Below are 24,392 nucleotides of genomic sequence, written 5' to 3'. Positions count from 1 at the left end.
TTTGGCGAATGGTCATAAATATAAATTTGGCAGGAAGAAATTGTGGTGAATTTGGCAAATTTTTGAGGCAATTCGCCAACTTCACCAAAATTTCTTTCCGCCAAAATTTCTTCTCTTAAGGTAATTCTTTTTTAATGGACTCTCCTTCATAGATCACAAATTGTGTACTATTTGAATAAGTTTGAGAATGGCATGGTATCGGCTATTGTCGTTCTTTTTTTTTAGTTTAGTAACTAACTCGCAGCATTGAACGATCAATATTTGGCCATACTACAACTTTAACACGACTCGACTGTCTTGACAACCTATTTTTTTCTAACGAAAATAGTTCGTCTTTTTTCACCGCTTTCTGTGTTTTTCTTTTTGAAAGTTTAAAGAGGTTTTCAGCCGAAAGAGAAGATTTTGTCGAGTACACAAGAGGAACCGTTGCATTGTATATTCCTTTGAAGTAAGTCACCAAATTATTAGTTTTCAGAAGTTTAAATCTCAGAATTGACCTTTTAAAGTCTATAAATACTGCGCTATAAAGGATAGACCTTCACCTCAATGTTGTTTGCAATTCAGGCAACACCATTTAGAAAGTTTAGCGGAGATAACTCAAGAAGAGTAGACTCGAAGAGTTTAGCGGTGATAACATTCTTAGAGGGATATCCAAAAATTCTGCTTTAAAACTAAAATGCAAAGAGACATAACGTCATAACCGTAGCATAGGGCAATCATGAAACCGACAGTCATTTTTGAAGAATAGAATTTTTACTTTTTGAAAATAATAGTTTTCGCTGTTGAGGCACCTTATTCTACGTACGAGAAACGAAACACGGAATTCCGGTATTTTGGAGAACGAAAAATCACAACTTTGATAAAAATTGTGAGAAACAATAAATCAATTTCAAAATAACCTATTGAAAGAATGATTTAGGCTTCTTTTAAGTGCTTGAATTAAATTATTGCTTTATTTTCACAATTGATATCAAACTTGTGATTTTCGTTACCAAAATTCCATGTGTCAAGTGCTTCAGGAGCCTCCGATAGAAATACTTCAAAAATCTGCCTCTTCATTTATCAACCTAGAATGCCATGGTAAAACACTCTCTATAATTCGATTATCTCTGTCATTCGAACAAACAACGAACTTTACTTCTCGTTGGAGTTCGAATTAGTGAGAGTTAACAGTGCCACTCAATAGTTCATTTCTGTTGTTGTGACTTTTTAGAGTTCTTCCTTTAACTTATCAAGATGGGAAGTTGGATATCATTCGATCGAGACAGTGGATCTGTGGAGGAGGTCAGAGATTATTGTAAATCCGTCATCTTCGTCAAGTTCTATGGGCAGACCAGCTCCATGAAGGTTTGCACCACCGAGTGTTTGAAAATACACTCTTCTTATTAGTTTGTCTCAGTATAATCTTCAGCGGAAACAAAAAAGGCTGGTGATTTTCGTAAAATTAGAATTATGAACGAGCCTAAAATTGCTATCTAATTTGAATATTCTATCAAAACTTTCACTTTTCGTTGCCGCTGCAGATTGTATCGAGAAAGACTTTAGATGATTCCAAAATCAATGAGCCTTCTTTTCAAACGGAAGCTAACTTCAAATAATATTTATATACTCAATATATATTTTCAGAAGACCGTTATCGATTTTGATACTAAATATGTTTGTCTAATGACGTTTAAAGTATTTTAGCAACAAGACAAGACTTTAAACGAGAGCCGTAATCAGTAGCGTGGTCGCTTGGCAAACACTGGGGAGGCAAAATAGAAAAATTTGCAATTTGGTGCCCCTTTTCTAGGACAAATTGTGGAAAATGACGCGAGCGAAACGAGCGATCTTTCGAAATTTTTCCTTTTTTAGAGCTAAAAAATGACATTTTCGAAGTAAAAAGGGGCGCCGAAATCAGTGTTTTGAAGAGCCTTTTTGCGCCCCTTCCTTTTCGGCGCCTACTAAAAAGTGCCGCACTTTTCTGATTTAAAATCAGACCAGTAACTTTGCCTACATGGTTTTCTACCTTGCCTTTTATGATGAGTTTGTATATAGATTTTATTCATGTGTGTAACTGTATATCTTTTTCATTGAAAGGGTGAAACGGATAAAACGATTGACGCGATTGATGGATGTGAGAACCTCGGATCACTCATCAAAGAACTTCACGAGGAAGTAGCAAAACAAAAATCAGCAAAAAATTTCGAGATTACTGATGATTTTCGATTGATTTTACGAAAGATTGCTAACTTGCGATTGTGTAATAAAGATTGCGAGACAGCAGATCATTGTTACGAAAGATTGTTGAAAAATGCAGATTTGTTTGCGGCTATCTACAAGAAACGAGGAAGTAAGTACGGGTTGTTTGGTGCATTGAGTTTCAAGCCCGAAGGGCTAGAGGTCAATCTCTAACCTTTCTCAGGCAAGAAAAATTGAAGCCTTAAAATATGCGCTGTATTTTTGATGACGGATTGAATCTAGCAATTCCTTTGTTTTCGAGTGATATATTTTTCGAAATTAAGCGGTAAATTTTAGTTTCAATCTGTCATTTGTGTAAAAACCAGGCGGGTCGCTCAAGGCCGCGCAACTTTGGTAGGATTTGTTGGCTTCAAATCCTACCAAAGAGATTTGACCTCTAGCCCTTCGGGCTTGAAACTCAATGGTTTGGTGCCTTGATGATTCAGTTACAACCAAAGAAACCCGGTTTGGAGCCAAAAGGCTTACAATCTGTACTTTTTTTCTGACCATATGGTCAATAGCCATTGCTGGACCGTGAAGTTTAAGATTTATTACGAAAATATTGGTTTTAATCTCGCATAGTCTGTCTGAATGGTATTAACTTGAAAGACTATGATCCTAATTCTCTAAAATCGGTGTACTTTACAATCAGTGCCATAACATATTGGCAATTTTACCATTTTTTGTAAATTGAAGTTCGCGCAAGAATGTCAATTTCGGGCCTTCAATATCATCGAATATTTCGATCTTGGAGGTATTTATTGGTTTCTAGAATATATTATTTCAAGCCCTACCGGACCATTTTTGAAGTTTTGGATCCTCAGATCCTAAGATCCTCCTAAGTCTTAAGTCTAGCGTTAAAACTCAGAGTTAAAACTCTACCTTTCCAACCTAATTTGGAGCACTTACAAATTGTTTGTGGTTATAAAATCTCGTGGGGAATTTCCCTTTTGTGCCAAGTATTTTGGAAACGATTGTAGTTTACAACGACATCAAATTGACGATGGCGATATTGAAAGCAATATTGAAAGTAGTAGATGATTCTATCAAAGAGTGATAGATGACCATGACCAATGTGTACAAGAAAAAACAAAATTGAATTATGATATTGAAAGCATCACAATCATTTCTTTTCTCATATATGACTGTTTGCCATGATATGGCCTAGCTTCATATGTAATTGTCATGGCTTCTTGGAAAGTCGATACTTTACTTAATAGCCCAGTAATCAAGGACTTTTAGCTCCTGGCTTGTACCCATAATGGCTCAGACTAGTCGGTCTTTTTCTCCATATCGCTGGTCTATTTATCCTCTTCTCGTCCACTTATGATTAAATTTTAACATATTTTTCTACAGAGTTATCACAGGGACTTTCCGAAGAACACGACCACTATTGGGGTACACGTCAACAGATGATGTGCGGAAAAACTATCGCTGATTGGTTGGAAAAGAGGGAAAAGAAGGCCAAAAACTCCACTTATGATGCCGATTCATTTGATCCCATCTTTGGCGTTTTGTTGAATCCAACAGGAGGTAAGACGATAGCGATGATATTTTTGGAAATATGGAGAGTGGTCAATGTTTTGGTGGCGGTCGGCAGACCCTTAACCCTATACATACTAGGCTTTTAGGGCTGGTTCATTACAACCCCCCCCCCTCTTGTACGAAAAGAGTTAAAACTTATTTCAAAGAAGAACACCATTTCACGTTTCTCTTACCATTTGCTTACACAAAAGAAAGAACAACTTCCCCCTTTCGACATCATCATGCGAGCACAAAGAAGTTCTCTCGTTTACTCTGCTTTGTTAACATAAAGGCTCTTTTCTATATCTTACAAGTGTAGACTGGCATATTTGTACTGGAGCCTTATCCGAGTGCTTGCCTAGCAGACGAATAAGACGCAGCGAGTGAGTGAGTCTAGACTACGAAAGGGACGGGCTAGAGGAACCTAGGGGAGTAGAACCTAATCCTATTTGCAGACAGGAACGGGAGACTATGCAGTTACAATAAACTAATATTTAATAATGACAACGCTCTACAATCGTGTTATAAATAAGAAAAGGATACTTACAAACCTATGTCCTGAGCAGGTCCGCCGCCGATCGCTGCCGAAACAACACTAAAGTTTAGGAGGGCTGGACAGCAATTGCTAAGTTGCTGCCCAGTGGAGCGTGGAAGGCGTAGTTGGGCGTTAGAAGGGCGCTAGATACGATCAGTAAAGGTATAGCCGAAGGAACTTTTTAGTACATATTCCTACCTCACTGTACAGTTTAATAGGACCTAATTTGGATTTCCAGCGTATGTTCTATTCATATCGTATGAAAAGTCCAATTTTCTACCAAACCCTCTCCGTTCATTTATGCTCGGTATATCTCAAAATGAACTCTCATAATTTCTGTAGGTCGGGTTGGTCCGGGAGACACAAATTGGATGCACGAGGCTTTATTTGATGATCTTGGTGCCTTTGCATACCATTCTGCTGTTCATGATGGTTTTGGCTACCTAAAAACCAACCACAGTACTGGACCTGGGTACAATTACCTCAATAAGGGTCTCTTTGGTGACAGCAGTCCTTTGGGAGGACAAATCAGTGGGATTTCATTCTGGGAATCAACATTAGATGATGAAAAACCTGAAGATGCACCACTTGACAAATTCAATTTCAAATAATTTTATGGGGGGTAGATAATTCAAGCTCAGTGCTATACTATGGAAGTCAATTTTCCAATTGGGAGAAGGTTGCGTTGAAAAGTAACAAAATTTTGACCACATTCACCTGGTATTCTCTTGTATGTAAATATCAAATTACAGAATATTTATTTTTAATATTATTCATTCTTAGAAATATACATTTAGAGACATGTTTTACATTTTGTAGAGAATTTATTCCATTTTATCATCTAGAATTATTTCATATACATTGGAAATATTTTCTGAATTGCTTTTGTCCGCTTCTTTAGAAATTACATAAATCAAGATTCCCTTAAATATTTTTAGTAATTTTTATATTCTGTGCTTGATGACGTTGATGACGTCAATTGAAAAAAAATTTAAAATCAACTGGGTTCATAATAATCGTAAAATTTGGCATACCGTATTACTTTGAATAAACACCCGAGGCGTTTATTAAAATTTTTAGATACTAGGAGAGGCAAAGCTCTGATGCGGAGAAGGAATTATTCTACTTAGGTCAGCAGGGTTAAAAAAGGAGGATAGAATCGTCAAAAGTAATTGGAATATCAAGGATTTTTTCTTGAAACCTTCTTCTTTCATTTTATTATACAACCCTGTCTTGGATTGGAGAAAATATATTACCACACGGAGATTTTAGATTTCAGGTGCCCCAGCAGCAGGGATGGGGGGGGCGGTAGGGCCTTGGCCAAGCCAGATTTTGTTTGATAACCGTAAAAAGGCGATCGTTGGCCCCAGCTACAATGCTGGACAAAAGGTTTGTAGACTTCTGCAATATTTGCAAAATACTTCAATATCGATCAAAAACAAGTTCCCAAGAGGCTCTGGGTGCTTTCCAAACTTATCCAAAGCTGTTCAGTCTTTGAAAGTCACCCACTGCAGTCTAACCGCAAGGGCAAACCACAAGGGCTTGATTTAACTGGCTTACACCAGTATCAAAACGCTGATTTTTTGCTTCTGGTTCCCTCAAAAGCAATTCAAAAGCAAGTGTTTTTCTTGACTTCCATCCCCTTTCAGACACATTGAAGAGTCATTTTGCGCTATTTCTCATCATTTTTCACTGAAATTTCATTTGTCTACTAGCTTTTTTCCAGCATTGTATAGTGGCGCCTCCTTAGTCGGTATATCGTTGCCCAATCACTTTCAAAGTGCTGCAACCAGGCCCTGAGTTGATTGTTTTTGAATTTGATGGATTTGATGGGTAGGATTTCAAATTTCTTTTGTACTTCCGCCTTCTTATTAACGAGTACCTCACTAAAAACCGGGATTTTTCATCTCGTTTCTTAGTGAGTTCCACTTTGACGATTTTCAAAAAATAGAAGCCTTTAAAGTGCTTTGACGCAAATTCGATTTTTTCAAAGTGGAATAGACGTTAATTGCGTAAAAAAACGCGGGTGACGTTTCGTATAGGCTACCTTCTTCTTACAAACTCAATGGGATTAAAATCTTCATATTTTTATGGCTAGGGATTTCAATTCTTTTCTTTTCAAGACAAAAAATTCAGTGGGGATGGGAGAATAGTAAAACATTTTGCAATAAGGATTGGTTTATTTGATTATTTTCAGTAGGGACAAAAATGGGAGGATGATTTTCCACCTGGGACGATGTTTTGGCCAATTTTTCCGGTGGGAATGGGTCTGTGAGAAGGGGGTGTTATCATTTACAAGCTCAGAATTCAGTAAAAAAATTTAGAAAGGTGTCTACAGTATTTTCTTTAAGGAACCTTACCAGGTCTACGACGACACGGGTGTATTTTGAAAACATGTAAATCTCTCCTCTAGCAGCAGTTCAACGTATTGTAAACAATATGGGAAATTTGATGATTAAAAGAATTAAGACGAATTGTCTGTGATAATAAGGAATAAAAGAGGAATTTAAGCTATCTGTCTTTTTTATACATAAATTTTTACCCAATTTTTATGACCAAACAGTTTGTCTCTAGTCGACGATCACTGAGCCTCAGAATCTGTTCATCATACAGCTCAGTACATTTCCTTCGGAAAAAATGAAACACCATGAATGAATCCAAGGCAGTATTCCTTTGCATTCTCAAACTCCATAAAAGCCCCCAGGGAATCACAAGACTGGGGTACTAGGGTTGGCGGATGAGGGGTATGTGCAGGCCGGACTCCGAAAACCGACCCTAGTGAGACCATACTCTAAGTGAAAAAGGGTTTCCTATTAAAAAGACTTTTTTGAAAATTTTCTTCGATTTTTGAAAAATACCCTTAAAGAGAGACTTTTTTACAATTTTTTTTTCTCGAGATCAAAAAAATTCCTAAAATTGTGAATCTTATTCCGATCCTTAGAGAAACTTTGAATAAAGAAACCCACCCTTATTATCGTTCTCACATACCCAGAACCCATTTTTGCCAAAGTACCTCCCCCCCGGGGGGTAAAAGTCTCATTTTTGATCAGTGTGTTCCGAAACGAATGCAAATCTCCGCTAGAAATTTGATCTGCTGTTTGTAGTTTCAAAAAATCAGAAAACCTTTAGGTTTAGAAACACTTTAGGCCGAGTATTAAAACTGTAGGTAAAACATAAAGCGAGTGATATTTTCAGGTACTAATTATATTTCAGAATACTTGGTGCGTGTTGAACCAAAATAAAATTGCTTTTCATTATATATACAAACTTGGACCGTAAAACTGGTCAACTGAATAATGGTACAACTAAATATCCAAATAATATATTTACACGTTTACATTGCCATCAAAATAAAAAAAATACTCAAAAATGAAAATAAAAACTTACTACTTGAAATCATAGAAAAATAAATTGCTCCAAAGTTGCTCTATCAGGATGGTATTTTTCGCATATTTTCTCCCAATATTTGATGCCATAAAGTTGGCCACCAAACGGGCTCCAATCACCAAAAAGACCTTTATTGAGGTAAGCGTACCCAGGTCCAGTCTTGTGCTTTGTTATTAAGTAACCAAAGCCGTCGTGGACTGCTGAATGGTAAGCAAAGGGACCCATATCGTCAAAAAGGGAGTCGTGGAAAAATCCGGTATCGCCTGGACCAACTCGTCCTAAAAAAACATAATTATATCAATTAAAGTATAGTTATATAGTATAAACAAACTCGTCATACATAGACTTTAGCATAATCTTATTGAACTACATGTCCTATTTCAAAAGGTATGTCATCATGTGATTCTAAATTTACAATAAAAACAATCAAACCTACCTCCAGTCGGGTTAAGGAGAGTACCAAATATAGGGTCCATCGGTGCTTTTTCACTATCTTGCGTCGCAAGCCAATCACAAATGACTTTTCCGAATAAAAGCTGTTGTCGTGTACCCCAATAAAACGAGTGCTTTTCTTCCAGAACTTCCGATTCATCTGAAAAAAGATTGTTGTAAAGATAAGTAAAGTGAGCTAAGTTAAACAGGGTCAATACTACGAACCAAAGCGCAGACCTTTTTCACGGGAAAGTGGTGATTGATAAATTCAAACAGAGCCTTATCTAACTTTGAGGTAATCTATGAAGAAATTTTTCATGCATACTTAACAAAACATGGACGTTAAGTGACTTACGGCCACGTTTTTGGTAAATCGCTTGGAATCGTTCGGCATCATTCAACAGCTTTTGATGACAATCTTCGACAGTTTCACAATCGGCCATGCAAACTCTGATCTCTGCCATTTTCCTTAAAATATTCTTCATTGATTTGGTGATTTCTAATTCCTCGATTTTCGAAGCCTTCCGAACCTCTTTATCAAGTTCACTGAGCAAGTGGCCAAGCTCCGATTTTGGTTTTCCATTGATGCTGTCAGTGGAACCCTGAATAGAAACACAAGACTGGTTCTCTTATTTTTCTGAATGACACTTTCCTTGCATCTTTAGACCATTTCAAACTCGCAAAGCGTAATGGGTAGTCAGAACCGCTGTGCGTTAATGACGACTTACTATTAGTCCAAAGTTTTAAAAAAAAATTATAAAGATTTTTGCGTTCAGCGAAATGGTCGTTGTTAGAGCGCAACAAGTCCCGATTACTCATGATTCATTTTAACTGTAAATGGCATATGACGATACTGTCAGATGTCAGCGTACTCCGAGGAGACGCAAACATTTCGGAGTTTTAAAGTGTTGAGACAGGATAGCTACTATCTCAAAAGATCACGTTGAACGAAAAGACGATAGTGAAAACATACCTTTAAGTCGTTGGTCTGTCCGTAGAATTGCACAAAAACGACCGATTCACAATATTGCTTGACTTTCGCAACTGATTCGTTGTCTTTATCGAATGAAATCCAGCTTCCCATTTTCTAAAAATATGTACTTCCAATTCAAATGTTAATGTAGCTTGAGTAATGTTTGGCTTGTACACCTTCTTGTACTGTTTGTCCGTTTAAGTCTGACTTTTCCAAACCAAATGTAGTGCTTTTATAATGAGCCTCATTTTCCTGCTTTCAGTACCTTGTAATAATTACGTCTAATTTGACGTACAAACTTTTCGTCAAAAAACAGGTTTAGCTTGTCTTTTCACTTTTTCATGACGTATTCAAAACTGTCTTCAGACAAAAGAGAGACGTCTGTCAAAAGTGTTTTGACAAATAAAAACAATTTCTGTAAGAAACTTGATGAGCCGATTAAAAGTAAAACGTCAGAAACATCAATCAAAAACGACTTTCTCTTTCGCATCCTATGTAAATTAAAAGAGCAGTTAATGTAAAGTGTACATATTAAGTAGTCTGGACGAGAGATCGCGTCATCAATACCAGAAAATTCGATAATTCGAGTTTTGAGTGTAGACTTCATTAGAACCAAAATTGAAGGGAGATTATGACTGCGTTAACGAAATTTAAGGTTAGCTAAAGATGTACTAGCGAGTTTATGTATGCGTTTTTTTCTGGGATGGAGTATGTTAGTTGTCGATTTTTATAGATCATGATTGACTGAGGACAACGGTTAATCAGCACTTTTACCTCCCTCTCACACCCCTGTCTCAGTGCCCCGGTAGAACCTTTTCCCTCAGTGGGGATGGAAATTTCTATCAAAATGCCAATGGGGATAGAAAATATATTGTTTCCAGATCGGAAATTTCAGTGTGCATGGTTTTGGAGTGCAATTTTTTACATTCGGTTTTCAATGGGGATAAAATCATAGAGCAATTTTTCAGTGAAATTATAGGGTATTTTTTCCACCGGGGATGATTTTTTGGCCTATTTTTCCATCAGGATGGGGGATCCACCGGGTCTGTGACACAGGGGTGTCCTCTCTTTTGTGGGTTAGAACTGCGCAGGTTTCCAAATCGTTTCAAGCCACTCTACCGTCTTTAAAAATGTGAAAAACCAATACAGAACTGTTGATTTAAAGACCAAAATATGCCTATCCAAAAGAAACTGAACCCCCCCCAAAAAATAGCAAAAACAATCCAAGGAAAAAATATGATAAAACCAGTGGTAAAAAGCAACATGCTGAATGGACTTACCTGATAAAGGTAGTCGGAAGCATGCTGAATGAAAATGAAAATTTTCGAGCAAAAAAGAAAAGATAACATCATGAATGCATAAGCTTGACAAGATGATGCAACTTGTTTTAGCGCTAAGGTGTTTTGGGTAAAAACAAAAACAATCCTTTATTTTCTGTAAAGATAACTCCAGGGTTTGAGATAACTTTATCCCATTAAGGATAAAGCTGAATGAAGCAATCCGAAATTTGGCCCAAATTTGCCTAAAAAGTTTTCTTTTGAAAATCCTGAAGTCTCACATTTTAAGGGTTTTGCATAACTGTGTAAAAAATCTGCCCAAATTCATCCAAAAAATTAATAAATTTCAAAAATCGTGCTCCATCAGATTTCAAACATAACCATTTTACATCACCGTGCAAAAAATAGAACAAAATACCAAGGTAATCGCAAGAAATTATAAAAGGGAATTTCTTCAAATAAGAAAATCCGATTTTTACAGCCAAAAATATTTCCGGAAAACAGTTTCAGCCACTTTTAGAGGCCCTCTAGCTTTTTGCATAAAATCAGAAAAAACTGATGAAGTAATCTCAGACAGAGTCCAAAAAACTATTTCCAGGCACTTTTTGGCCTAAATTTGCCCAAAAAAGATTTTTTTCGTCACTCTTTGGGTACTGTCGATTTGCATCACTATGAAAAAAATCACAAAAAAACTAATGTGCCAATGGGCTTTTCCAGACAAAAACCGTATACCCCCCGTTGAGGAGGTCCACCCCTCTGTGGCTGGAAATACTGTAAAAACCCCTGGAATTCCAGGCAATTTCAGATTTAAACCCCTCTGGAATTCTGAATTTTAGTAGGGTTTGAAAAGCTACCCCTAAGGAATTCCAGTTATTTTTGACAGATTTTTATATATCCCTATGGAATTGCGCCACATATCAAACCTTACCCCCTTGGAACGGAAATGGACCTCCTCAACAGGGGGTATACGGTTTTTTTCTGGAAAAGCTCAATCCCGAGAAAAGCTAATAACAGACGAACGGACAGACGGACGGACGAACAAACAAACAGGTAGGTTTAGAAATCAAATGATGGAAATAGTCCAAAACAAATACTCGAATACTGCCACTATCTGAGCCTAGTGTAAAAACTACCTAAGCAATACACCTTAATAAACATTTCCATCCAACACACAAAGTGTAAAAGACAAATCAAATAAAATGACAAATCTGATACTAATATTGTAAGTGTACATAAGTAGCTCACTGTCGGCCCTTGTTGCTGGACTGACTTGTGTATCTGCGACACAGATAGATGAAAATACATAAACTGGCTACTGGTTCATGAAATCAGGGAGTGGACCAAAACAGGGAAAACAGATTTTAAGTTCTTTCTGGAAGGAGGCATTTTAACTAAGCCGACGATTGATATCCTGAAAAGCCGAGTGGAAATTGGATTGTAAGAAAAATCGAAAATGCATATTTTCACATTTCTGAAAATATGTACTTTGTTTCTGGGGGACTTTCTGAAGACTATGGTTCGTCCAGTACCATTCGAAATATCCAAATAAAAAAAGAAAGAAATATAAATTTTATCTTGAGAACCAGTTCTTCTCATTAATAAAACTCGACGACATTAAAAAGGAAATGCTGAAACGCATTCATCGTAATCCAAATTTTAAATGCAAATTATTAAAAAAATTACTAGCTAAGTCATAATGTTTTGAAATATCATTGATGAAAAAAGTTCTACGAAAAAAGTTCTAGAAATTCAGATTATGCCGGTTAGATTTTCATGAATAATGTCTGAAAGGTGCCAAAATCTAGCATAATATTTCACCTATATGCCACATGGTCTAAGAAAGCCTTTATGGTAAAATATTTAATGAAAATTACAATTTTATGTTCCTCCCTAACCCTTTTTCCCAGAATTTGACATCTCGGCTCAGTGTTGGATATATTTGACACCGTGTACTGTTGAATGACATTTTAAGATTTAGATAGATAAAATATAAGAGAATAAAAACACTAAAAATGGTCAGTATAAAGTACCAACACTCAAACCCAGCACTGCTGAAAGAGCAACGAAGTTCGACTTAGGTAACGAGGAGAAAAAGGTGTTACCTATGCAACGGTAACCTTTAAAATTCCAAATATCTAAACTAATCAAATCCGACCAACAAATTTTCTGACAGATTTTGCCATTATTTGAAGATGAATTGTTCGTTCAACGCATTCAGAGGACGTAACTCCTTACAAATCCCTTTCCAAAACAAAATACCAAAAAGTTGGCCCCCGAACGGACTACCATCACCAAAAAGTCCTTGGTTAAGATAAGCGTACCCTGGTCCAAGATTATGATTATTTTTCAGGTAACCAAAAGCATCATGAACAGCTGCGTGGTAAGCCATCGCACCCATGTTATCAAAAGTTAAATTGTGTAAGACGGTGTCGTCACCAGGCCCAACGCGTCCTGAAAATAACACGAAGATGATTTAAGTAAACTGATGATTATAAAATAATTTTTTCTCATTTCTATTAATCAGAAGTGTAGAATAAATTTTGATTTATTAAAAGAAAGGGCTACCCTGAATGTTTAGACAGTCATATTAGCGTTGAAAACTAGGGTATTCCAGAAAGGATAGTTTATTTTAGTGTAAAATCTGGAATTACTGGAATAATATATTCTCCTAAGTACTCTAGCTTTGCTTGATATTCAAACGAAACGGTCCCAAATCGTGGGAGTTAAAAAATTATTGGATAAGGAGGTAATAATATATAATAATAATAATAACAAAATACAACCGAACAATCTGAAAATCTTAAGCCTAATCTGTAATGCTACCTATTCAACAAATTCATACCTCCTGTAGGATTCAATAACGCTCCAAAGACGGGATCCATCGGGTTTTTGCTCTCAGTTCTACACGCCAGCCAATCACAGACCACTTTACCAAACAACAGTTGCTGTCGTGTTCCCCAATAGAATGAGTGCTTTCCTTCTAAAACTTCCGAGTGCCCTTTTTCTACTCCAGCTTAAAAAGAAAGTGGAAACGATGTTTAAAAGTTATGTGTAAGAAAACAGGAGGGTATCTGTTATAACAAGCCAACTGGAAATTTCTAGCATCTAATGGTATTTTTGTCTCGATCTTCCGTCCGATATGTTATAACAACCTATATATAGGTTGAATAATGTCTTTTTGAGGGATTAAATGCAAGTTCTTTAAATTTTTGTAGTTTTTTAGTCCATCACACATTTATTTTTCATTAGAAATTAATTTAAAAAGTCTTTTCCCAAAAGTGTACAGGACTTTTTAGGAGGCTCTCTTAAGCCGTTAGATCACAAAAGTAAGAAAGAAGATAAAGTAACATATAAGTAATCTTACAGGTGCGTTTTCGATAAAAGTGTTTGAATGTGTCGGCATCCTCAAGTAAGCGTTGGTGGCATTCATCAATACTTTCACAATCACCAGTACAAACTCGAAGCTCGGCTAGCTCCTTTAACATGTCTTTCATTGGTTGTGTGATTTCAAACTGATCACTTGAAACTCGTCGGATTTCTTCATCCATTTTGGAGAGAATAATTCCGAGATGAGTTTTAGGTTCGTAATTGGTTTGTTTATTTTGTTCATCGGAAAGCGATCGACGGAAGAATTGCCAAGCTAACGACCAAAATGTAGCGTCATCTGGGATAGGACGACCGTCAGTTCTGCCCTGAAAGAAAAGTTAATACTTTATGAAGAAATTTCAATACATAGTTTGCCAAAAATAAATAACTCACCAAGGGATCAACATGAACATATAAACAACTGGACATCCATCCTTTATTATCTCATTGAAGGATTGAAGCAAGCTCTGTTGCTGCCTGTATTTCAAATTCTAAATACGAAAATCCGTCAAAAATTTAAAACTTTGATAAAAGCTTGAAAACTACTGGTATTTCACGAAAAGGCTTCTCAAACTGTCTCATAATTTATTGTTCAAATTTTAATTTAAATGCTTGAATTTTAAGTACACTGATGTGATGTATCAAGATTCCCAAATATCAAATATGCAATTAAAAAAACCAAAACATATTTAGTAGTAAAGTACCCAAACGCAAAAATTGCAGTTTTAATCGTGATAAAAAGAAGATAAAATACTTGAAAAGTACAACAAAAAAGGTTTCGAGAGCAAGAAGTACCAAAAATGGGTCAAAATCTTTCAATCAGTCAGCTTGATGATTTGATTTCGAGCTTAATAAGCCGAGTTACACAACCATATTGACGCGACAGAGACATAATTCCACAAAACTAATTCTCCCTTGCATCGTTCATCTTTGGTTGGGTTAACACTGTATACCTTGTCAAAATTTGGTACCCAGTAAAGACAGAGGGTGTTAGTGACATTTATTAACCCTTATTTAAGTACCAATGACGAGTATACTAGACATAGGCTATAAAGATCGTCATTTTTGGTCTAACTCGTAGGAATTGCATTGGTTTCATCGTCAAGCAAAACAAATTCAAAGTGAGTCTTTCCAGCGAGATTTTAAGCCAAAAAGTAAAAAAAAAAATTGCAAAAATTTGACAAAAATCTACTTTCTTAAGATTTTGACCGTTTTTTGACCATTTTTGTCAACGAGAATTGTCAACAAGTGATTCAAGAACCTCCAAAATTGGCCCTGCTTGACTTGATTCTGTACTCTAGCGAAATAATTTGAAACAGTTTTAAGTTTTACTACTGGGCACCTTTCTAGCCATTTCTACCATTCAGGCATTCTGACTGCTTTAATTCCCCTTACCCACCCTTAAACACATCTAAATAGTAAAATGAATACTGTAAAGCCTTACATCCAATTCTGTGGTTTGTCCATAAAACTGGGTGAAAACAACTGATTTGCAATATTGGACGACTTGATCCGTGGGATCGGTATCACGATTGAATGATATCCATCCACCCATTGTAATATTGTTTTCTAAAAATCTCTTTTCCCCCACTCTGAAAAATATCAAAACCACTAATGTTAAACATGCTTTATTTACTTTACTCAAGGAACTTCAAATATTTTATTTAAATTCGTCCATTGCTTTAATGTTTGGTCTTTTTTAATCAACTATTTTACTTATAATTCAAAAGAAAATATCTCATAACTTATGATAGAAAGCAGACAGACAAATCAACAAATTTCACATTTAGTTGACACAAAAAACAGTAAGTTTCTCAGGCCCTTTAAGTGGTTCGGAAATGAATTAATTATCTTTGTCCTCTTTTCTACGACCTATCTGATTCATTCTAAAAAAACCGTTTTTCTGGTCTGTGCACTTCAAATAAATACCGAAAGCAGCCGGCGAGGCGACCTTTTTTTCCGATGTGTTCTGAAAGCATATTTCAGCTAGAAATTTTGATCTGTTCTGATCAGACCTTCGAAAATTAATCAGCTAGAAATGATGATGTGTTCTTACGAGACAGGGGTATAATCAAAGTCATACATCTAACGTGTTCTTGTTGCCTAGGTAACCCTAGAAAGCTTCAGAACACATCTTTCGTGGGGAAAAACAAATATCTTAAAAGTTTGTCTTGGTGAACTGTTTTTCCTAGATTTTAGAACACATCAAACCATAAAGTAGTGATAAGTTTAGGGAGACAAATAGTGCGATAAAGGTTTCTTAGAAATCAGAACACATCATTTGTATAAAAAATTGACAGGTCATAACATTTGGTCTCCTAGAAGATACACATATTTCTAAAAATTTGCTTCGCCGGCTGCTTCTGAAATACCGACAGAGTTGTAGCCAGTTGTTGGTTGTATGTTCAACGAAAAGATTATTCTAAAAGATTTTTTTTTTCAGACAGGGAAAAGCACCATACATCTACAAGATCTTTTGCTCATTCGTTTAGGATTATCTAGTCTAAAAAGTAGAAAAAGTAACAGATTAGTCAAGTAAATCAAAAAATCAAAAATAACAAACCAGAAATTCACTATGCCCTCTTCCACGAAAAATCACTTAAAGAGCCCCCCCCAGCGGACCCAAAATTCACGCCATCAGGCCAATCTTTTTTCGATTTCACGCCATCACGCCATCACGCCATCACGCCTAATACTGATAAATTTGATTTTCACGCTCATATTCTCTGGATAGATTCAGTTTTAGACCACGTTTAGACCCATTGGTATGGATAAAATGCCGTTATATAAACTTAATTTTTTAGGTGTGTGTTTGGTCGTCAATTAGTTTTTTGGCATTCTCATACACGTAAGTCAAGATTATATCATTTTTCCTGAAACACCCGAAAAATCAGGAAGGAATTTTACCTTCTGACGTAATTTTGACTTATGCTTATCAAAAATAGTTTGACAACTGGTGGGTCACATCAAAGGGCCCTGGTTTGAGGGCTAAGGTATATTTGAGTAAATTGACAAAGCCCACCATGGTTGGGCAACGAAGAAAACTTTTTAATTTTGAAGGGTTCATAGTGCTATTTTAAGAACCCATTTCAATAGCATACCATCGCGAATCTAAAAATAGACATTGATTTTTTCAGTTTGACCGAAATTCAATCCCATCACCCTTTGCGTTAATTACGCTTGCATGCAAATTTCACTCAATTACAAAGAACAAGTAATAACTTTCACGACTTTTGAATTAAGACTAAAAGGATTGTGGGATTGAATTTCGGTCAAATGAGAAAAGTAACAATCATGACGTTTGCATGACGAAGCGCTATTCAATTTGAACAATAATTCATACGTAAAAATAATGGAAATCTTTTAAAAGTACCGGGTGCGCCACAAAAAAGTTTCTCTCTTTGAGACTAATTTTCTCGAAATCTAAAAATTTTAGAAGAACCACTCCTATATCATTGGAAAGAAGAAAAATAGACTTAAATTTTGATGGGTCATTTATTAAATTCGATTAACTTTTTTATTCAATTGAGCATAACTTTTGATCTAATGAATCGAGTTCAATAAATGACCCATCAAAATTTAAGTTTATCTTTCTTCTTTCCAATGAAATAGGAATGGTTCTTTTAAAACTTTTAGATTTCGAGAAAATTAGTTTTAAAGAGAGAAACGTTTTTGTGGCGCACCCAGTAAAAGTAGTTTTTTTTTGGTAAAAACATGAGGGGCAATGCTCCCTGCCCCCCCCCCCCACCAGGGGCATTAATTCGTTAATTGTGAATTAGCGTAAATAGTTTTCAAAAGGGTAAATTTTCAATTTTCAATTTGATTTTGATTTTGAGAAATTTTCAATTTAGTATGGCTACAATCGCCCTCGTTTATTTGATCAATGCCAATCTGCTCAAAATTACACATCATAATAGACCTGTTGCTTCTTTCTGTTTAAAGGCTTTGCTACAAATATATATTTTCCTGAAATAAAGGACCTGATGTCTTTGATGCTTCTAAAAATGAGCATCTAAGAAAAAGAGGAAAATGTTAGTTACACTGTCTGCACCGCAAAATGTTGGTAAATTTTGTTTTTCTTCTGACGCGAAAGAAAAGCTTTGGAAAGTAAAAAATGGACTTAACTTATAACTTATTTACCCCCGTAAGAATCTTTCCTGGTGCATTATTCATTCTCAAAGTTTTTCAGATGATCAATATACAAGTTTGAAATTTCATATTTTTACGTCACTGCACCCCAAAATGTAGGTTCACTTTTTCATTCATAACTTTCTAAAAAATCGACCAATATTCATGGTTTTTGGTACGAAAGTGTCTGATAGGATTGCGAAACGATATACCTTCTTGGAATCGATAAAGGTAGGAAAAAGAAAATGACTAAGCAAAGCTTCACCTTGAAAGTACAATGGTGTAATGATAAGCGTAACCCACATCATGTTAGTGCAGTTTTTAATTCTTTGAAAAGAAAAGTTTTAAAGGATGGAGAATTGGAAGAAGTAGTGGAATGGTATCGATTGAATAGTTGTCGTGGATGGAAGGCAACAAAATCTGGCCTTTTTCTTACGAACAATTAACGCACGTTTAGATGGGAAAGTTGAAAACAAAAACGAGCGCAATTACTGCAAAATTCTTACGGAACAAGAAGAAGAATCGCTTGTCCGGTATATGAAGAACAGGAACCGATGTCTACAGTCTTTGTCAGAAAAAGAAGTTGAAAAGTGTGCTTTGACCATTCTACAAATTCGAATTTTACAAAATAAAAAGGGCGGAAGGAAATTTGTACCGTTATTAAAAAAATGAAAAGTTATTTAACGAACTTAGCGACCTGAACCGTGAATCATTCATGACAATTCTCGCAGAAATGTGGAACAAATGGGCTACGCCTGATAACATCATCAATGCAGCCAGGCGTGTTGGAATATTTTCGAAGGGATTAAATATCAACTGGATGCAACAAGATGAATTTGATCGTGCTCAAGCCCTTTTGGAGACACCCAAACCCTTCTCCAACTCTGCTTCTAAAATCGATGACCTGATTGGCTCACCCATTGGTGTTCAGAGAGGAAAGGCATCTTATTACAAAAAGAAGCACACCATCCAATCTCTCAAAGCAACAACCGTGAGCCCAGACGACATCGATGGTCTTCTACCGTTGAAAAAAATCGTTCTCAAGAAAACGAAAGCAAAACGAATTACGCAAGTTTGTGGATCGATGCGAGCTAAAGATATGGTGTCCAAAGTCAAGGCTCTTGCTGAGGAAGAGAAAGAAAAAGAAGAAAAGAAAATAAGAAAGAAGAAGAGAAATCGTTAGGGTAAAGAGGAGATGAAGCATACATTCGTTGTCGAGAAGGTTGTATCTGTTTCGATCAAAATGTTTGTTTGGCCAAAGGTCTCAAAATATGCCCGGTTTGTAGAAATGTTTTGCGGTGTGTTCGAAAGCCAGCTGTAAGATTGAGGGTAAGAAGCCAACCATGTTAGTACCCACAAAGAGCACTGGTGAAACAAAAGGGACAAAGCGAAAACTTCTGTTCGATTGTGATTCTGATTGTTCTGATTCGTCGCTAGACTCCATTGACGATGAAACCTCTGACGATGAAACATACTTTCATTAACTGCTTATGAATGATTAATTGATTGAAAATTGAATTTTTTTGAGTTTGATTGGAAATAAAGATTTGATCAAATATTTTTTCAACATTTATGATCTTTTTAAATTATAGAAGATGAATAACACGCACGTTTGAAATAATATTTTGAAGTTTTCTTTTGACGTTAATTCTTCTAAATTCCAGACGTCAGAATTTTGAAAAAATACACCCCAAAATGTCGGTCATTATTTACTAAGATATCTTGTTTTACACTAAAAATAGACAAAAATGCTTTTGGAACAGATCTCAGTATACATGTTGCTCCAAAAAGAGCCCTGGTTTGTAGGACTTATCTCTTAATGGTGAAGAACTAGGCGCTCGGAAACCCAAAACTTGATAGAAAATTTATCTCTTTTTTCGGAAATATCCTCGGTTGATGGGGAAAATGGGCAAATCAAGGGAATAATCATATCTATAATCATATAGCTATCCATTACAAAAGTTTTCGGTCAGTACACATACGGAATAAGTTTTAGTGGACGTCAAACGTCATAAATGAAACGGTGCAAACAGTTTTATTCATCTGCCTTCATACTTGTAACTTCTAATTGTACACCTACATTTTGGGGTGCAGACAGAGGAAGCGCAACCATGGTTTGCGCTGACGGGATAAATTTTTGACCCTCTCATAGCATTTGACTTTATTTTGAAGACTAGCTATAGCAACCGCTAAAGACAATTGGAGGATACAAGGATGAAGGCAGATGTTTTAAAATTATATCTATAGGAGGCCCCACAATAGTTGGGGCTGACCAAGAAAATTTTGAAATTTAAATCCTAAATTTAAATGGACATAGACTTACGATTCAAGTAGTAGTAAATGTAGTTTTCGCGATCACGCTGAACTGCAAATTTCACGCCATCACACCTAAAAAAACTCGATTTCACGATCACACCGGCACTTCATTTTCACAGCATCACGCCACGAAAAACCCTCCATCACGCCATCACGTCAACCGCTGGGGGCCTCCTTAAACAAGTATGAAAGTAAAGATTTTTTCTGTACGTTGATATATCAGGTCTGTCTTTAGAAATTAATAATGACTCTTTGAGTCTCAAATGAAATTTATTTGATGTGTGTCCAACAATTCTAAAGTCATTAATTGAGCAATTACGTCGGTTGTCATGGACATAAAGATTAATTAATAAACGAAATTTAGTCTACATAATATACAGCTCCAGGCTTTTAGACCTTACTCGAGTAGGAGTAGGAGTTTTACACTCGAAACGAAGGAAGATATGACGTAGCCTAACGAAATCTTATTCTTGTGTGAACATTCCTTTAGAAAAAAAGGAGAGAGAGAGAGCCAATGGGTTTATGCTCAAAAGAATCGAGTCTTCCTTTTAAATTTGTTTACTGGCTTATTGCATAAGAATCATCGTTATGCGCAGTTTCGCGATTTTTGCGTAGTTTTGTAATTTCTGCGCAGTTTTGTAATATTTTTGCGCAGTTTTGTAATTTTTCTGCGCAGTTTTGTAATTTTCGAGCTGTGCACTTTTGTAATCAAGTGGCTGCGCACTTTTGTAATTTTGAAATTTTGTTATCTTCTCACAAAATTTCCTTTGTAATAGTAGATAAAAATCTTAAAGATTTCTTGTAACGGAGTTAAATCGAGTTAATCCGAGTTTTAAGTTTTGAAATGTGGGATAATTTGTATAATTAGTTTCAACGGTAATAATTAACTTATTGCAAAATCTTGACTTTTCTTCCTTATCAGCACATTAGCCATAATTTTTATTAAAGTGCCAACGTAGAAGAACGATCAAATAAATTGTTGAATTTGGAAAGAAATGTTACTGATAGCCGTTACGCAACAGATCTGAAGCAAAATTTAGCCTACAAATATTAGCAATTTGTGTCCATCTCATAGATATCTTCTTATAGAGATAAGGTACTCGGGCAAGTTAAGGCCTCTGTGCAAAAAATTAACGAATCAAATGATGCATGACGGCCAGTTGTTCCATCCTATTTTCGGAAAAGATTTTTGGTTTTTCTCACTCGTCATATTAATGCCTTTTCAAAAAGTCCTGGGCCAAAAATTGTGTTTCAGCCATTTTGGTTAAATTAAGGAAAAACACTTTTTGCTGACGTCAGCAAAAATTTAAACTGCTAATAACTTCTGGAATATTTATTCAAATGAGCTCAAATTTGGTACCAAGGTAGGGTTTATAAATATCTCTCGTTTCCAAAAAAAATTCTCAAAAAATTGAAGACCTGACAAAACAGCAATTTTCTTTTTACCTCAAAAAATGCTGACGTCATCAATTTTTAGGGAAAAAGTTTTTATGGAAATGAAAGATATTCATGAACCCTACCTATGTACAAAATTTGAGCTCATTTCGATAAAAATTCCAGGAATTATTGGCATTTTAAGTTTTGAAGTCAAAAATATCCATCATTTCCATGGTAGCCAACACAAAAATCCAACAAATCATAAAACTCGTGACGGCCAATTGTCCCACCCCTTTTCTGGAAGAAATTTTTACTGAGTTATGTTCCTCATATTAATATGATAATGNCCCTTAAGTAGAGGTTTCAATATTTTAAGCATTTGTTGAGAGATAAAACCATAAGGGAACTGTTTTATAGGACTAAGAAAATAGGGTTTTACATTTCCTCTTTAAGGAGACAGTGATGAAAAAAGCTTTTTAAGCTGCGGTTCTAATGTTTACTCTTGTCTCCCGAATAGACGTCTCCCCCCGCTAATTGTTAAGAGAAAAAAATCCACCCTCCGCTCTTAATAAGACCCCCCCCCCCGCTGATTAAGTTCGAATAATTCAATATTTTATTACAGTGTAGATAGACCTTAAACTTGTTAAAATTTTCCTTTTTGTTAGTATTGGTTCTTATTTTACGTGTTCATTTGCTAAAGTTTCTTTTTTATTGTTGAAATTGATGTCAGTTACAAAAATTCTGTCTTCAAAATATCCCCCCTCTTATTCCATCCCCCCGCTTATTAGAATTTAGAAAATTTTCCTACCCCCTGCTTATTCGGACCCCCCCCCTCCGTCTATTCGGGAGACAAGAGTAATATGATATTGGATATTATCAAGATCATTTAGAGGAAAGTATAACCATTTAACTTTTTCATTTGAAATTTCAGTGCGGAGGAAGTGGATCAGAAGATTGAAGAGTTTATTTTGTTCTATCAAGACAAACTGAAGAATTTCACTCCAGAAGAATACGATGGATATGTACGTACAGCTGACTCTCTAGTTCGAATCGAACGGGGAATCTTTGTTCAGGGACTGGAAACAAGTTAAAATTATAGAAAGATTCGAATAATAAGTTCGATTAAGCGAGAGTCTTTTATAATATGCCTTTGTTATAACCACGTTGCAGCCCTGTGCTAAAGCCTCCTAAAACTCGAAACTAGTTTCTAATTAAGCACTAAGGCATGCAGTATGATTCCTTAGATTTCCATTTACTACTGATTCAAATCAAAAAATTGGGCACCGAACGAAATCGAGATTTTTATGTCCATGTACGCTCAGAGGATCGTGATAATTGTATCTCATTGCTACCATTTTTTCTTTGCAGGTGCAAGCCTACATCAAGAAAAGTCAGACGGCTGATCTTTGCTTATCCGACGAAGTGGATAGGAATTGGCATACGATCAGAGAAGGGCTCTATTTATTTGACTTGATCGAAAGGAAGGTATTTCAATTATTTTTCATCTTCAAAATAGTTTTTGATACAGCGGCATGGCACAAAAAATTTCACTGCATCGATCTGATACACAATGGTGACGTAATATTACTGTGTTACCACGAAAAAATATGAGAATGTGAAAAAAGACTGGTGAGAGTGTAGGGATTGAAAAAAAATTGATTAAGACGTAAGTCACAAAAATTGTAAATGGGCTAATTCAGAATAAATTTGTACCCCATATGTTGAGGAGGTCTTTTTTGGAAAGTGCCCCCCCCCCTGGATTTTTCAATTTTTTCAGGGCGCCTTGGATTTCTTTCTCAATTTTTGCTCCATCTTCATGGATTTTCCAAAAACCAGCAACCTGGATTTTTTTATTTATTCCAAACCACCCAGAACGCCATACCTCCTCAACATAGGGGTATAGACTATTTCTGGAATAGCCCGCCAATATCATTTTGTTAATTGCTTATAGTGCGAAATAGCATTGACCATCACAAAATGTGAAATAGAAGAGTTTTACCAACGATACTTTGTGGATAAAGATAATGTGAAGAAGCTGTCCTGCCAGGTATCTAATGAATAGTAAACAAAATTGCCGAGGATGGGTTGGCGTGGATTAATCTCCAGCCTCTTCACATCCATCTTTACGGCGACTGAATCTTTTCAACTGTCTTCCCCTGGCTTTTTTGATAAATTTTTACAATGCTGAGTCCACTGAAGTAGACGGGAACGCTATCTTAAAAGAAAAACACAAAATTTCCCAAATAACAGAAGAACTGCTTAACATGCATTTTATGCTGATCAATTATTCCTGAGGCTAAAGGGATTCAACTGTTTGAGATTAAGAAAACCTACTCAGTAAATGCGATTGGTGTTTCAGGTCATTGGGCATCACGACAACTTGTCCGATGATGGTGATGGTGATGGTGAAGAATCAGATGATTGTGGTGATGGTAATGAGGAAAGTGAAAACGAAAGTGAAAGTGGAAATTCATCGTCAGAAGCTGACGAAGCTGACGAAGCTCCACAAAAAGTGTCTTGTCCTGATGATGTTGTGATTAAAGGATATGAACCTGTCCCTGTTGATTTAAGTAAGTTGTTCAGACCTTTGTTTGTCTGCTTTATAAGTTATTCGCAGAGTATTCGATCTAAGAGGCTAAGCTTGTGATTTAGAAGGCTAACTTTTTTCCTGCTTATTCCAAATATGCATTAAAATGAACAGAAAGTTTGCTGTTCAAATCCAATGCATTGTTCATCAATTCAATGACTTCTTACAACTTTAATCAAGCAATTAGAATATTTTTCGAATTCTAGTTATTCTTTACAATATATTTGAGTACCATGGTCCGCATCTGCAAGTGGTTTTCTGGCGCTTGAA

General features: G+C 35.9%; 3 protein-coding genes and 1 long non-coding RNA gene across 4 annotated transcripts; 2 read left to right on the top strand and 2 right to left on the bottom strand.

Moving 5' to 3' along the window:
- The first annotated feature begins 337 nt into the window (after positions 1 to 337).
- On the top strand, positions 338 to 5,088 carry LOC136824816 (uncharacterized). Its single transcript, XM_067080789.1, has 5 exons — positions 338 to 448; positions 1,214 to 1,347; positions 2,080 to 2,332; positions 3,577 to 3,753; positions 4,622 to 5,088. The coding sequence occupies exons 2-5, from the start codon at positions 1,237 to 1,239 to the stop codon at positions 4,888 to 4,890; spliced, it is 810 nt and encodes a 269-aa protein (XP_066936890.1). The 5' UTR covers positions 338 to 448; positions 1,214 to 1,236; the 3' UTR covers positions 4,891 to 5,088.
- Positions 5,089 to 7,465: 2,377 nt separating this feature from the next.
- LOC136824815 (uncharacterized) lies at positions 7,466 to 9,276 on the bottom strand. Its single transcript, XM_067080788.1, has 4 exons — positions 9,072 to 9,276; positions 8,454 to 8,700; positions 8,103 to 8,258; positions 7,466 to 7,944 (listed from the first exon to the last, which is right to left on the bottom strand). The coding sequence occupies exons 1-4, from the start codon at positions 9,180 to 9,182 to the stop codon at positions 7,676 to 7,678; spliced, it is 783 nt and encodes a 260-aa protein (XP_066936889.1). The 5' UTR covers positions 9,183 to 9,276; the 3' UTR covers positions 7,466 to 7,675.
- Positions 9,277 to 11,922: 2,646 nt separating this feature from the next.
- Positions 11,923 to 15,302, bottom strand: LOC136824814 (uncharacterized). The gene is made up of 4 exons (XM_067080787.1): positions 15,159 to 15,302; positions 13,713 to 14,040; positions 13,191 to 13,361; positions 11,923 to 12,799 (listed from the first exon to the last, which is right to left on the bottom strand). Exons 1-4 carry the CDS (start codon positions 15,267 to 15,269, stop codon positions 12,531 to 12,533), a joined length of 879 nt encoding a protein of 292 aa, XP_066936888.1. The 5' UTR covers positions 15,270 to 15,302; the 3' UTR covers positions 11,923 to 12,530.
- A 7,160-nt stretch (positions 15,303 to 22,462) lies between these two features.
- LOC136824813 (uncharacterized) lies at positions 22,463 to 23,938 on the top strand. The gene is made up of 4 exons (XR_010849174.1): positions 22,463 to 22,557; positions 22,904 to 23,020; positions 23,487 to 23,582; positions 23,895 to 23,938. It is a non-coding gene; the product is annotated as an uncharacterized lncRNA (long non-coding RNA).
- Positions 23,939 to 24,392: the final 454 nt, after the last annotated feature.

Source organism: Clytia hemisphaerica, unplaced genomic scaffold, assembly GCF_902728285.1.
Source record: "Clytia hemisphaerica strain Z4C2 unplaced genomic scaffold, Clytia hemisphaerica genome assembly, whole genome shotgun sequence".
NCBI lineage: Eukaryota > Metazoa > Cnidaria > Hydrozoa > Leptothecata > Clytiidae > Clytia > Clytia hemisphaerica.
Note: the sequence above shows the minus strand (reverse complement) of the source record. Positions and strands in the feature narration are given on the sequence as shown.